Source organism: Solea senegalensis, linkage group LG2, assembly GCF_019176455.1.
Source record: "Solea senegalensis isolate Sse05_10M linkage group LG2, IFAPA_SoseM_1, whole genome shotgun sequence".
Lineage (NCBI taxonomy): Eukaryota > Metazoa > Chordata > Actinopteri > Pleuronectiformes > Soleidae > Solea > Solea senegalensis.
In genome coordinates this window covers 775255-790000 of record NC_058022.1, presented here as the reverse complement: position 1 = coordinate 790000, position 14746 = coordinate 775255, and the positions used below count along the sequence as shown (strand labels likewise).

Here is a 14746-nt window from a genome sequence, read left to right as displayed (position 1 = left end):
AGTCACAGTCACCACTGACATGTCCAGCAGAGGGCAGCAACGACACACACACACACACACACACACACACACACACACGCACACTCTGTGTCAAAATCCTGAATGTGTGAGTGTGTTTGTTAGAATCATTTCTGTCACTTTTGTTTCTGAGAAACAAACTGATGTGAAAACAGTCAGGAGGGACAGTGTGTGTGTGTGTGTGTGTGTGGGGCGTTTGGAGGAGAGTTAAACAAATATGAGAGCTGGAAAACCAAAACCATATAAAGACAAAACACGCTGGTCCAGTGAACGCAACACACACACACACACACACACCCAACAAGGACATGGTTTCTGTCTCTGTCTCCTCCAGATGTTTCACAGCTGTTTTCACATCAGCAGCAAAGAGGAAACTGTCCTTTGTCCTTAAAGGGACAGTTCAGAGTTCTGTTAATGACTCATTCATCTCCCAGCTGTTAGCATAGCTGTTAACATAGCTGTTAGCCACATGATGTCCATAACAAAGTCACTAAGTTCTAATGTCTGATTTTGTCACTTAAGCGTTTAAAATATTTAATGTCGACATTCGTCAGTGACACACAGTGACCACACGAGGCAGCAGAGGAGCAGCAGCTACAATCACTGCTTTTATCTCTGAGGTTTGGTGTGTGTGTGTGTGTGTGTGTGTGTGTGTGGAGAGGAAATGATTCTCTGTCCTTATAAGGGGATTTCCTTTTCCATCTCTTCAAAGTGTGTGTGTGTGTGTGTGTGTGTGTGTGTGTGTGTGTGTGTCCATCCGTCCTTCCTCTGTGGCATGTCTGATATGTACACAGACCAAAGCCTGTTTACCACACACACACACACACACACACTAGCAGAGACACCTCCTGGTGGATATGTAGGCTAGGCAGTGCTAGGCTAGGCTAGGCTAACTGTTGATTAATGTGTAACTTCAGGTGTTGTGTTGGTGCAGGCCGACTGCAGGGTCAGAGGTCATGGTGTGGGAGAGTGAGTGTGTGTCTCTGTGTGTGTGCAGTGGTATTTCCTGTGAAACCACCAGAGAGATGGTGAAGACGAGATGAGGACAAATTTACTAATGCTTCATTTCCTGTGTGTGTGTGCGTGTGCGTGCGTGCGTGTGTGTGCGTGCAATCAGTTCACTGCTCCTCCAGTAAAGAGCCTCACCTTGTTGGCAGAGCGTCTCAGAGAGCGAGGCTTCTGAACTCCTTACTTAGTCGTCGTACTAAACCCTGACTGAAGCTCCTCCCTCCTCCGACTGTCACATGTGATCCGTGCTTCACTGACATCAGCTACATTTCCTCTGCGTTCAAACGCACTTCAGGTAATAAACCTTCCCTCACTCGGTGTTCAGTGGTCTCCTGAAATCACCTCCTTGACCTGAACCAGTCTAGCTTCAAATGTGTCCACTGATCCGGCTCCGGTGTCTGTGACAGAAGCTCAGTCCTCAGTACTCATGGGCATCACTCCTGGTTCCAGTCCTACCTCACTGGGTGAACGTTCACTGTGTCCTGGCTCGGTCACACAGCCTTGCCACAGGGGTGCCCCAAGGCTCAATGCTGGGGCCTCTCCTCTTTGCCATGTTCACCCGCTCACATGGCTTCTCATATCACTGCTATGCTGATGATACTCAGCTGTATGTGTCACCTGACCACCACACTCTCTGACGTCTTTGCAGGGATGAAAGTCCACCACCTCCAGATAAACTGCTCCAGACCTGAACTGCTGCTCTTCTCAGCCGATACATCAGAACATCTGCATTCATATCCACTCTCTATCGCTGGCTCATTCTGACTGATGACCTGTTGACCTTTACAGAACGTGTTGCTTCTGTCGCTTTGTTCTGTTCAATATAAGAAAAATCAGAGCGTACCGAACTCAACAGACTCCAGCTCCTACAGACTCTGGTCATCTCCCGCCCTGACTACTGCAACGCCCTGCTAACACCTGCTAATGCCCTGCTAACAGGCCTCCCGACCTGTCTGCTCTCCTAAAGGCTCACGTTACCCCTTGGTGACTCTGTTCATCAGAGGATTATGGTCTGGTGGCGCCAACATCAGAGACACACAGGACAATCCAGACTCTGGACTGTGGAATGTGTGGGTCCATGCCAGTGGAACAATCTACTGAGTGCTATCAGGACACAGGACGTCCCCGTATGTCTGTCTGTAAGAAACTCTTGAAAACCCAGCTCTTCCAAGAGCATCTGTCCTAGCACTTACCTTAGCCCCTCCCCTGCACCATCGCCTTCTGCACTCTCACCCTCTATCAGTCCACTGTTCTTTGAAAGACTTCTTCTATGGAGCCTATTCCTCTCTTTGGATTAAAGCGTCTGCTAAATGCTTAAATGTTAAATATAAGTTAAGTTATCATAAAGATATGAGCACTAAGACTAGACAGAATATCCACAGTATGGACATGATGTTTCCATTCTAAACAAAGACGTGTGTCGTCTCCTGTCACTCATTAAACTTTGTCTGGTTCTTCTGAGTTTCTGCTCATTATCACTGGTTATTTCTAACCATTAACTAGTTATTCTACGCATTGATGAACTCCAGCTGATGGTGTCACTGTGGTCCTCAGGTCGTCCTCCTCAGGTGCTCTGGCTCCATGATGGTCTGGAGGTGACAGAGTCTGTTCAGGGAGAAGAACTGCTGCCCCCTGCTGATCCAGGAGCTTTTCGCCGAGGACACAGGGACGTCCAGCTGCCAGGCCTGGAACCAGTGTGGAGAGACCTGGACCCAGGCCCAGCTCACTGTGGAGGGTAATGTCAAAGAGAGGACACCTACAACACCTGAAGACACCTGCTAACCCTTGAAGACACCTGCTAACGCCTGAAGACACCTACTAATGCTTGAAGACACCTGCTAACGCCTGAAGACACCTGCTAACTTTTTAAGACACCTGCTAACGCCTGAAGACACCTGCTAACGCTTGAAGACATCTACAACACCTGAAGACACCTGCTAATGCTTGAAGACACCTGCTAACGCCTGAACACCTGCTAACACTTGAAGACACCTGCTAACGCCTGAAGACACCTGCTAACATCTGTCTTCTGTCCCCACCGTCTATTTCTGGACAGAGCCTCTGGATGATGTCCCCCAGTACACCTGGACCAGAGCTGACCTGAGCCGACCTCTGACCTCTGCAGAAGGGTGTGTGTGTGTGTGTGTCCAGGTATTACTAATGTTGTGGGACCTAAACCTGTAAACACACTCACATTATGGGGACTTGTCTTCCTTGTGGGGAAACAAATCAAATCATAACATAAGTGACTACATTTAAGGTGAAGATATGTTTTTAAATTAGGTTGAGGTTAGGATTAGGATTAGGTCGGTAGTAATTGTGGTTAAGGTTAGAGTAAGTCTCCAGGAAATGAATGTAAGTCAATGCAATGTCCCCTCAAGTCATGAATGTCAAACATGTCTGTGTGTGTCTGTGTGTGCATCAGTTCAGGGTGTGTGTGTGTGTGCATCAGTTCAGGGTGTGTGTGTCTGTGTGTGTGTGCATAAGTTCAGGGTGTATGTCCTTATAAGGACAGCGAGTCACTTGTGATGTAACGTGGACATTTTGAGTTGAGGTCTGTTTCCTCGTCCTGTCTCCTCCCCCAAATGTAAGTGAGCGGGGCTTGGCCTCTTGTTCTGGGGCATTAACTCAGCTCTGTTTATTCTCTCTCTCTTAGTCTGTGTGTCTGTCCTCGTCCGTCCAGCTCTGCAGCAGGAGGAGGCCGCGGCCTTCAGAGGAGGAGGTTCCAGAGGAGGAGGAGGAGGCGTGGAGCAGAGTGGTGGCAGCAGCAGAGTTGGTGTCAGTCAGCAGTGGCAGGAGGCCAACCAGGAGCAGAAGGAGAAGCAGCCACTCCTGCACCTGCAGCAGGAGGAGAAGAAGGAGGACCATCAGCCCTGTCCTAGCACCTCCACCACTGCTCCCCGAGACCTCCTCACATACCGTGAAGACACCAGGGAGCCCGGGGAAGAGGATCTGCGACAGGGACATCGATCTCATCACGACCAGGGAGACGAGCCAGAGGAGGACACACACACACACACACACACACACACACACACATGGATTTTAAGTCCAACCTCAAGGGGGTCAAACCCAAGATGCAGGAGGAGCGCAAGGTGAACTCCTCACAGCAGGTGGACTTCCGCTCCGTGCTGGGGAAGAAGAGCGCCACCAACAGCAACGGCAGCAAACTGTCAGACATGCCCGAGAAAAGATCTGTGCACGCCAACAAGAGGACGACCGGAGACGAGGACAAGGTCAATAACTGTGTGGACGGACGCATTCATGGCAAGAGTAATGGAGGAGCAGCAGCAGCAGCAGGAGGAGGAGGAGGAGCAGCAGCAGCATCAGCGGCAGGAGGAGGAGCAGTGAGGGTGCTGGAGTTTGTGGAGGAGCTCAGTGATGTGACGGTGGTGGACGGACAGCGTCTCCTGCTCCAGTGTCTCCTCAGCACAGAACCCTGTGACCTCGCTGTGACCTGGACTCTGGACGGAAAGACCATCAAAGCCTCCAAGTTCATCATCCTCTCCAACAAAGGTCAGAGGTCACACACACACACACACACACACGTCTAAACTAAATGTTGTTGTTTACATTGTAAGTAAATACAATGCTTGTTGTCGTTAGCCTAGCAACACAGCATGCTAACCAATGTTAGCTTTATGGTGCTAACATTAGCTTTGTCAGATTCAGAGAAATCTCATTGGAGGCGGAGCTAAGAGTCACACACACCTCAACATCGTCGCCGTGTGAACGAACAATAAAGTTTAACTGTAGTTTATGAAGATGAAGCTCAGACTCTATTAATAGATGACAGATCTGAGACAACAGAGATGAGACTGCAACAGATCACTTTACACACACACACACACATGCACAGAGACACACACACACACACACACACACACTGATTGACTGACTTTATTCAGATTATTTATTTTTGTATTGTCAAAGAAAATAAGTGACATTTATTTATCTTCTGGATCATGTGACTCAGTGATGGAGAACAGTAAAGACCTGAGGCTATATCTGAACATGTGTGTGTGTGTGTGTGTGTGTGTCTGTCTGTCTGTGTGTCTGTGTGTGTCAGCACTAATCCTCCTTCTGTTATTTCAGTCGGTCCCTGATCCAGCCTGTTAAAGGTCAGAGGTCAATGTTGTCCTCAGTCTGTGTTTGTCCTCTCACATACACACACATACACACATTAGTCACATACACATGAATATAAATACAAAGACACATTTGTTTATTTTGTGTTGGAGCAGTTTTCTCATTCAAATGTGATTCATGTTGTTGTTTTGTTGTTGTTGTTTGTTGTTTCTGACGTTGTTGTGATGTTGTTGTGGCCTGTGCTCTCTGACCACCGTGTTTTTGTGTTGTCGTTGTATTGTTGTTGTGTTGCAGGCGGCCTGTGCTCTCTGACGACCGTATTTTTGTGTTGTGTTGTCATTGTGTTGCAGGCGGCCTGTGCTCTCTGACGCGTATTTTTGTGTTGTGTTGTCATTGTGTTGCAGGCGCCTGTGCTTTCTGACCACCGTGTTGTTGTGTTGTTGTTGTGTGTTACAGATGGCCTGTGCTCTCTGACCACCGTTGTTGTTGTTGTTGTGTAGCAGGTGGCCTGTGCTCTCTGACCTCCGTGTTTTGTGTTGTTGTTGTGTTGTCATTTTGTGGCGGCCTGTGCTCTCTGACCCCGTGTTGTTGTGTTGTTGTTGTGTTGCGCCTGTGCTTTCTGACCTCCATGTTGTTGTGTTGTCGTTGTGTTACAGGCGCCTGTGCTCTCTGACCTCTGTGTTGTTGTGTTATTGTTGTGTTGCAGCCTGTGCTTTCTGACCTCCGTGTTGTTGTGTTGTGTTGCCTGTGCTCTCTGACCTCCGCTGTTGTGTTGTCGTTGTGTTGTTGTTGTGTTGCAGCCTGTGCCTCTGACCTCAGTGTTTTTGTGTTGTTGTGTTGTCGATGTGTTGCAGCGCCTGCTCTCTGACCTCCTGTTTTGTGTTTTGTGTTGTCGTGTGTTGCAGGCGGCCTGTGCTCTGATGTTTTGTGTTGTTGTTGTGTTGCAGGCGGCCTGTGCTCTCTGACCTCCGTGTTTTGTGTTGTTGTGTGGTTTGTGCTGCCTGTGCTCTGACCGTGTTTTGTGTTGTTGTGTGGTCTTTGTGTTGCACGGCCTGTGCTCTCTGACCACCATGTTGTTGTGTTGTCGTTGTGTTGCAGGTGGCCTGTGCTCTCTGACCTCCATGTTTTTGTGTTGTTGTGTTGTTGTTGTGTTGCAGGCAGCCTGTGCTCTGACCACCGTTTGTGTTGATCTGACCACCGTGTTGTTGTGTTGTCGTTGTGTTGCAGGCGGCCTGTGCTCTCTGACCTCCGTGTTTTTGTGTTGTTGTTGTGTTGTCGTTGTGTTGCACGCGGCCTGTGCTCTCTGACCACCATGTTGTTGTGTTGTCGTTGTGTTGCGGCCTGTGCTCTCTGACCTTCATGTTTTTGTGTTGTTTTGTGTTGTTGTTGTGTTGTCGTTGTGTTGCAGGCAGCCTGTGCTCTCTGACCACCGTGTTGTTGTGTTGTTGTGTTGCAGGTGGCCTGTGCTCTGACCACCATGTTGTTGTGTTGTCGCTGTTGCAGGCGCCTGTGATGTTTTGTGTTGTTGTTGTGTTGTTGTTGTGTTGCAGGCAGCCTGTGCTCTCTGACCACCGTGTTGTTGTGTTGTTTTTGCTCTCTGACCTCCGTGTTTTGTGTTGTTGTTATGTTGCAGGCCCTGTGCTCTCTGACCTCCGTGTTTTTGTGTTGTTGTTGTGTTGTCGTTGTGTTGCACGCGGCCTGTGCTCTGACCACCATGTTGTTGTGTTGTCATTGTGTTGCAGGCGCCTGTGCTCTCTGACCTTCATGTTTTTGTGTTGTTTTTGTGTTGTTGTTGTGTTGTCGTTGTGTTGCAGGCAGCCTGTGCTCTCTGACCACCGTTGTTGTGTTTGTGTTGCAGGCGCCTGTGCTCTGACCTTCATGTTTTTGTGTTGTTTTTGTGTTGTTGTTGTGTTTGTCTTGTTGTTGCCTTCATGTTGTTGTGTTGTTGTTGTGTTGCAGGCGCCTGTGCTCTCTGACCTTCATGTTTTTGTGTTGTTGTTGTGTTGTGTTTGCTCCTGACCACCGTGTTTGTTGTTGTTGTTGCAGGCGGCCTGTGCTCTCTGACCTTGTTTTGTGTTGTTGTTGTGTTGTTGTGTTGCACTCTGACCACCATGTTGTTGTGTTGTTTGCACTGACCTCCGTGTTTTTGTGTTGTTGTTGTGTTGTCGTTGTGTTGCACGCGGCCTGTGCTCTCTGACCACCATGTTGTTGTGTTGTCGTTGTGTTGCAGGCGGCCTGTGCTCTCTGACCATAGACAAAGCTCTTCCAGAGGACGAGGGTCAGTACAGGTGTTTGGCTGAAAGTGCGTCAGGACGAGCTGAGAGTTGCTGCACGGTTCTCGTCGACGGTAAGAAAACTTGAAGAAGGACAGAAACCAGATTTAATCTGTAATCACAGATTACAGATTACTGTTTCTTGTCATTAAGAGAGAGAAGAATTTAGCTGTGAGCGCCCCCTGCTGCTGAGAACCAGAGACTCATTATTTACTTTAGTCTCTGAACAAAAGACAACTGTTCAACTTTGTATGAGTTATTTTTTATTTTTATTACACAAAGTTACTGTGTGTGTGTGTGTCAAAGAAAAGAAGAATTTATCTATAGCTGTAATCATCTCTTTCTGTCTGTCTCTCTCTCTCCCTCTCTCTCCCTGTCTGTCTCTCTCTCACAGACCCGGCTGAAAACTCTCCCTCAGTAAAGAAGTCGACTGCGACCTTAGAGAGTGAGTTTCCAAAATATGCAGCAGCTTTTTTTCCTTTTGTCCCAATATGGAGCTGAAGACTGAGAGCACTGGTTCCCACACACACACAAACAGACACACACACACACACACACACACACACACAGTGTTGTTCCTGTGTCTGCGTCTGTGAGGTACAGCCGAGGTACAGGTGAGGTACAGACAAGGTACAGGCGCGATACAGACGAGGTACAGACGTTTCCATGGAAGCCTCAGCTCCTGACTTTGATGTGCAGATAAAGAAGATGGTTCACAGTTTCCTCTTCACCATATATGGTCGTCACAGACAGACGAGTCCTCACTCATCATTGATTTGTTGTCATTTTATTTCCTACAGGTGAAGCAAGGATCAAGAAACCAACAACCAAGACTCCTCCAAAACAAGGTGACAGACACACACAAACAGACAAACACACACACACACACACACACACACACACACACATACTGATCACCTGTTGTTGGCAGCTCTTCCTCCTCAGATCCTTCAGTTTCCTGAGGACATGAAGATTTTGGCCGGAGAGAAAGTCGAGATTATCTGCAGGTTTACTGGAGCTCCGCCCATTAACTGCACCTGGCTCAAGTTCAGGAAACCAGTGAGTGTGTGTGTGTGTTCTGCTGCCTCACATACATAGTGCGTCTTGATCACATGATCACTCCGCTGTGTGTGTGTGTGTGTGTGTTCAGATCCAGGAGGGTGTGGCCGACATGTCCATCATCAGTGATGACATCACCAGCAGACTGACCATCAGCAGTGGTCAGCAGGAACACTGTGGCTGTTACACCATCGAGCTCAGGAACAGTTACGGCGTTCGACAGGCGGCGCTGAACCTCACCATCGTTGGTGAGAGGCGGAGCTGGAACGCTGTTGTTGTCATGTTGGCGTGTAAAGTTTGAAGCAGTGTCATCGCCTGTAGAGGTCAGTGTTGTCGCTCTGTGTGTCTCGCTCAGATAAACCCGACCCTCCGGCTAAAGTCCCGGCCGCCTCAGACGTCCGTGGCTGCGGTTTGACGCTGTCGTGGTATGGACCGACGTACGACGGCGGCAGCGCCGTGCAGTCGTACCTGCTGGAGGCGTGGGACTCTGTGGAGCAGCAGTGGCGCCACCTGGTGTCCTGTAACAGCACATCCTACAACGTCCAGGTGTGTACAGGAGCTTCACAGACAGGGAGTGAGACGTGTTTGTGATCTGTGACGTGTCCGTGTGTCTGTGTCCAGAACCTTCTCCCCGAGCGTCAGTACAAGTTCCGCGTCCGAGCGCAGAACGTTTACGGCGTGGGAGAACCGAGCGCCGAGTCCGAGCCCGTGACCGTGGGACTGGTGGACGATGACGGTCAGTGAAGTAAAAAAACATTAAATAACCTAACGTTTGATGTAAGGTGAGTCCACGCTGGACGCTAATGTTAAGCTAACTGCTAATATTTATCATTGTGCCCCCTTCTGGTCGACTAATGACACTGCACTGACTTTAACTTAAATTACGACTCACATCTTTAAAGGTGATGTTTTCATCGCGTTGTTGTGAACACATGAACGTCATGTGACTGAGCTAAAAATGCTAACAATGCTAACGCCGCTGCTGTTTGGTCCGTGACAGAAAACCACGAGGAAGAAGTCGAGGACGAAGACGAAGGTACGACTTCCTGTTTACGTCCAAACACCACACACACACACACACACGATAACATGGCGTCACATGACCGCCCCCTGACCTCTGACCTGTGTGTGATGCAGATAAAGAGCCTGAATACAGAGACGTGACGATTCGCACCGAGGTGAAGGTGAAGGAGCTGTATGACGTGGAGGAGCGGCTGGGAACGTAAGACTCCGCCCACTCACCCACAATGCACCTGTGTCCCTGTCCTCGTCATCATGTCACAACATCTGAAACAAAGTTACCATGACAACCGTTATCGTTGTTATCGTTGCAGGGGAAAGTTTGGACAAGTTTTCAAACTGGTGGAAAAATCCACGAGAAAAGTTTGGGCGGGAAAATTCATCAAAGCTTTTTCAGCCAAAGACAAACAAAATGTCCGACAGGAAGTGGACATCATGAACCGTCTCCACCACCCCAAACTGGTTCAGTGTGTGGACGCCTTTGAGGGGAAGTCTGACATGGTCATGGTCCTGGAGATGTACGTCCAACTGTCCAGTGTCTACACTCGCTGTCCAACTGTCCACCCTCACTGTCCACCCTCACTGTCCACTGTCCCGTGTGTGCAGGATCTCTGGCGGTGAGTTGTTTGAGCGGATCATCGATGAGGACTTTGAGTTGACCGAGCGTGAGGTCATCAAGTACATGCTTCAGATCATCGACGGCGTCAGTTTCATCCACAAAGTGGGCGTCGTCCACCTGGACCTGAAACCCGAGAACATCATGTGTGTCAACAAGACGGGGTCAAAGATCAAACTCATCGACTTTGGACTCGCACGACGACTCGGTAACGTGTGTGAACATATATGAATGTGTGAATATGTAAACATATGAATGTGTGAATATATAAACATGAACGTGTGAACATATATAAATGTGTGAATAAGTAAACATGAATGTGTGAATATATAAACATATGAACGTGTGAATATATATGAATTTGTGAATATGTAAACATGAATGTGTGAACATATATGAACGTGTGAATATGTAAACATATGAATGTGTGAATATATAAACATATGAATGTGTGAATATGTAAACATATGAATGTGTGAATATATAAACATATGAATGTGTGAACAAATATGAATGTGTGAATGTTGTCCTGGACAGAAAACGCAGGAACACTGAAGGTTTTGTTCGGGACTCCAGAGTTCGTCGCTCCTGAAGTTATAAACTACGAAGCCATCAGTTACCCGACCGACATGTGGAGCATCGGAGTCATCTGCTACATCCTGTGAGTTCATCCTCTCACTTATTCACCTCCTCCTGCTACGTCCTGTGAGTTCATCCTCTCACTTATTCACCTCCTCCTGCTACGTCCTGTGAGTTCATCCTCTCACTCATTCACCTCCTCCTGCTACTAGTTCATCCGCTTGTTCATCCTCATTCACCTCCTCCTGCTCCTTGCTCTGTCCTGAGTTCATCCTCTCACTCATTCACCTCCTCCTGCTTCCTCGTCCTCCATCCTGACCATCATCCTCTCAGTTCATCCTCTCACTCACCTCCTCCTGCTGAGTTCATCTTCTCACTCATTCACCTCCTCCTGCTCCATCCTGTGAGTTCATCTTCTCACTCATTCACCTCCTCCTGCTCCGTCCTGTGAGTTCATCCTCTCACTCGTTCACTCATTCACAGACTCAGCGGTTTATCTCCGTTCATGGGTGACAACGATAACGAGACTCTGTCTAACGTGACATCGGCGTCGTGGGATTTTGAGGATGACGCGTTTGACGAAATCTCTGAAAACGGAAAAGATTTCATCACCAAACTCCTGAAGAAAGACATGAAGTAAGACGTGAGGACACGTGGACATGTGGACATGTGGACAAGCGTCAAACTCTAAATCATTCACAAGAATATTAAATGTGATTATGCAGCACCCTCTTGTGGCTCGTCAGTGTAAAGAACAGAGGATTCTCAGAAGTATTTCACCATGACTGTGAATTGATGATAAAGGGGGCGTGGCTTGTGTCTCTCAGGTGCCGTCTGTCATGTGCTCAGTGCCTCGAGCACCCGTGGTTAAAACAGGACACGAACACCATGAAGACAAAGAAGCTCTCTAAAGAGAGGATGAAGAAGTACATCCTGAGGAGGAAGTGGCAGGTAAACTGACCCCTGCTGGTCTCTGCTGGTCTTTGTTTGTCTCTGCTGCTCTCTGCTGGACTCTGTTTGTCTCTGTTGGACTCTGCTGGTCTCTGTTTGTCTCTGTTTGTCTCTGTTGGACTCTGCTGGTCTCTGTTTGTCTCTGCTGGTCTCTGTTGGACTCTGCTGGTCTTTGTTTGTCTCTGCTGCTCTCTGCTGGACTCTGTTTGTCTCTGTTGGTCTCTGTTGGACTCTGCTGGTCTCTGTTTGTCTCTGCTGGTCTCTGATGGTCTCTGCTAGACTCTGCTGGACTCTGCTGGTCTCTGTTCATGTGTTGGACTGGTTCTTTTTCTGTGGTAGAAAACGGGTCACGCCGTGCTCGCTATTGGGCGACTGTCGTCGATGGCGATGATGGCCGGCGTCAGCGCTAAGAAGGGCTCGCCCACTGAAGGTCAGGTCACAGGTCACCAGAGTTTTGTCTCACCTCGCTAACCTGCTAACATGCTAACGTGTCTCTGTCCAGAGGACAACCAGTTCCTGGAGTGTCTGGAGTACGAGCAGAAGGCGGAGTCAAAACCGACATTCACCACAGTCATCAAAGACGTGGAGGTGGTGGAAGGAAGTGCCGCCCGCTTCGACTGCAAGATCGAAGGTTAAACAACTAACTAACCATCAACTATTTCAACTAACTAACTATCAACTCTTTCAACTAACTAACCATCAACTCTTTCAACTAACTAACCATCAACTATTTCAACTAACTATCAACTATTCCAACTAACTAACTATCAAATATTTCAACTAACTAACAATCAGCTATTTCATCTAACTAACCATCAACTCTTTCAACTAACTATCAACTGTTCAACTAACAATCAACTATTTCATCTAACAATCAACGATTTAAACTAACTAACATCAACTCTTTCAACTAACAATCAACTCTTTCAACTAACAATCAACTCTTTCAACTAACAACGTGACTTGCTGACGTGACTTGCTGAAACGTAAATTTCTGAAACGTGACTTGCTGAAACGTGATTTGCTGAAATGTGACTTGCTGACGTGACTTGCAGAAACGTGACTTGCTGAAACGTGACTTGTTGAAACGTGATTTGCTGAAACATGATTTGCTGAAACATGATTTGCTGACGCGACTTGCTAAAACGTGACTTTCTGAAACGTGACTTGCTGGCGTGACTTGCTGACTTGCTGAAATGTGACTTGCTGACGGACTTGCAGAAGCGTGACTTGTTGAAACGCGATTTGCTGAAACGTGACTTGCTGAAACATGATTTGCTGAAACGTGACTTGCTGACGTGATTTGCTGAAACGTGACTTGCTGACGTGATTTGCTGAAACGTGACTTGCTGACGTGATTTGCAGGTTTCCCTGACCCCGAGGTCGTCTGGTACAAAGATGAACAGCCGATCAAAGAAACGCGACATTTTCAGATCGACTACGACGAAGAAGGAAACTGCAGTCTCATCATTTCAGAGGTCAGAGTTCAAACTGTGACAATCAGGACAGACTGGGAGACGTTCAGGGCCACGAGGACAGACTGTGAGACGTTCAGAGACTCGAGGACAGTGTGAGATGTTCAGGGACACGAGGACAGACTGTGAGACGTTCAGAGACTCGAGGACAGACTGAGACGTTCAGGGACACAAGGACAGACTGTGAGATGTTCAGGGACTTGAGGACAGATAAGTCTTGACTCACTTCCTGTCTGCAGGTGTCAGGTGACGATGACGCCAAATACACGGTGAAGGCAGTGAACAGTCTGGGGGTGGCGACCTGCACCGCTGAGCTGCTGGTGGAGGTGATGGGTGGGGCAGAGGAGGAGGAGGAGGAGGAGGAGTAAAGCAGTGACTGTCTGGGCTCCCACAGGAAGAGGAGGCGGACTCTTTGACCCTCCTCTTCCTGTTAGACTTGAGCAGAAAAAACACCCACAAATATCAGGTTATGATTGAAGGAGGAGCAGGGGGCGTGGTTTCAATACACTCATGTTCTCTTTAAATTCTTTGCAGCTTCTACCACCAGAGGTCACTTGACCTGCTAAACTCCACCCACCTGTAACTCCGCCCCCTCACACCATGTGCTCTTACTGTGTTTGATGTTTATGACACAAGTCTTATTTATGTAAACACTTTGTAACGTTTGTAAAAGTTGAAACACAAACACACGCTTCACGTTGTTCCATCGGTCGACACCAGAGGGCGGTCACGACAAAAACAACACAAATAAACAGACCTTTCAATTCATAAATCAAAGTAAAGAAAAGAAAGAACGTAAGAATTTTTGTTTTTGAACACGTGAAAATATCATATTCAGCTGCAGCTGCAGGGGGCACTCTTTGACTTCCAGGTGAAGAAGTTAGTTAGTTAGTTAGTTAGTTAGTTAGTTAGTTAGTTAGTTAGTGAGCAACAGAACTAGTGAAAACATTACAGAGTAAAATTCTGGATCATTTGTGTTCAATCCTCTGCTGAGGCTAATGCTAAGCTAACTATGTTTATAGTGAGGTACGACACACACATGGAGCTTTTCCACGACACAGTCCCAGCTCGACTCGGTTTAGTTTGTTTTCCGCAACTTCATAGCTCCTCCTCCATGTGGGCGGAGTCATCATCTCACTGTGGTGACACAAACGCACGATTTGTGAAGCAGTTGTTATGGGGGGAAATTAATCATTAGAATCATTAGTTCACATGAGTCTTTGGTTAGATGAGTGACAACACTCTCTGACCAATCAGAGGCGGGCAGTCTGATGACGTCACAGTTTAGTGTCAGCTGACCCTCGTCAGGTTCACTGATGGAGAAAAAAGTTCCAATTCTTTCAGAAGTTTCCAGATTATCCAACTTTGTGTCAGATTAAAAAAACTATCTGGGTAGTTAGGAGCTGACGTTAGCTTCCATGCTAACAAAGCAACAGTCTGACTTTCAGCTGTAATTGAGCTTGTTTAGCTCATTGGCTAACAAACATTAGTTCATTAGTGAAGATTATTTGACTCAGATTAAAAAGTTGTAATCCAACGGTAACATGGATGATGTCACTCACTGTGACTAGTGTTAGCTTTTATGTTAATGACAATTAGCTTACATTTGTTGATGTCAGGGTCATAAGCTAACGTGTGGAGTAAATTTAGCACAGTTA

At 47.5% G+C, this 14746-nt stretch overlaps 1 protein-coding gene across 1 annotated transcript; it reads left to right on the top strand.

The window, feature by feature from the left end:
- Window positions 1–3656: 3656 nt before the first annotated feature.
- On the top strand, window positions 3657–13870 carry LOC122786945 (myosin light chain kinase, smooth muscle-like). The gene is made up of 19 exons (XM_044053509.1): window positions 3657–4542; window positions 7346–7462; window positions 7783–7833; window positions 8189–8236; window positions 8320–8447; window positions 8539–8695; window positions 8803–8993; window positions 9069–9183; window positions 9448–9483; window positions 9585–9669; window positions 9782–9985; window positions 10074–10291; window positions 10621–10744; window positions 11146–11298; window positions 11490–11613; window positions 11953–12043; window positions 12116–12244; window positions 12979–13091; window positions 13328–13870. Exons 1-19 carry the CDS (start codon window positions 4065–4067, stop codon window positions 13454–13456), a joined length of 2691 nt encoding a protein of 896 aa, XP_043909444.1. The 5' UTR covers window positions 3657–4064; the 3' UTR covers window positions 13457–13870.
- Window positions 13871–14746: the final 876 nt, after the last annotated feature.

What these genes read in the sequence shown, in the direction of transcription:
- LOC122786945 (XM_044053509.1), top strand. Translation starts at nt 4,065, where the DNA reads ATGGATTTTAAGTCCAACCTCAAGGGGGTCAAACCCAAGATGCAGGAG. An exon ending in TCCTGAGGAGGAAGTGGCAG is followed by an intron (nt 11,614 to 11,952) that starts GTAAACTGACCC and finishes TTTCTGTGGTAG; the next exon opens with AAAACGGGTCACGCCGTGCT. An exon ending in CTTCGACTGCAAGATCGAAG is followed by an intron (nt 12,245 to 12,978) that starts GTTAAACAACTA and finishes CGTGATTTGCAG; the next exon opens with GTTTCCCTGACCCCGAGGTC.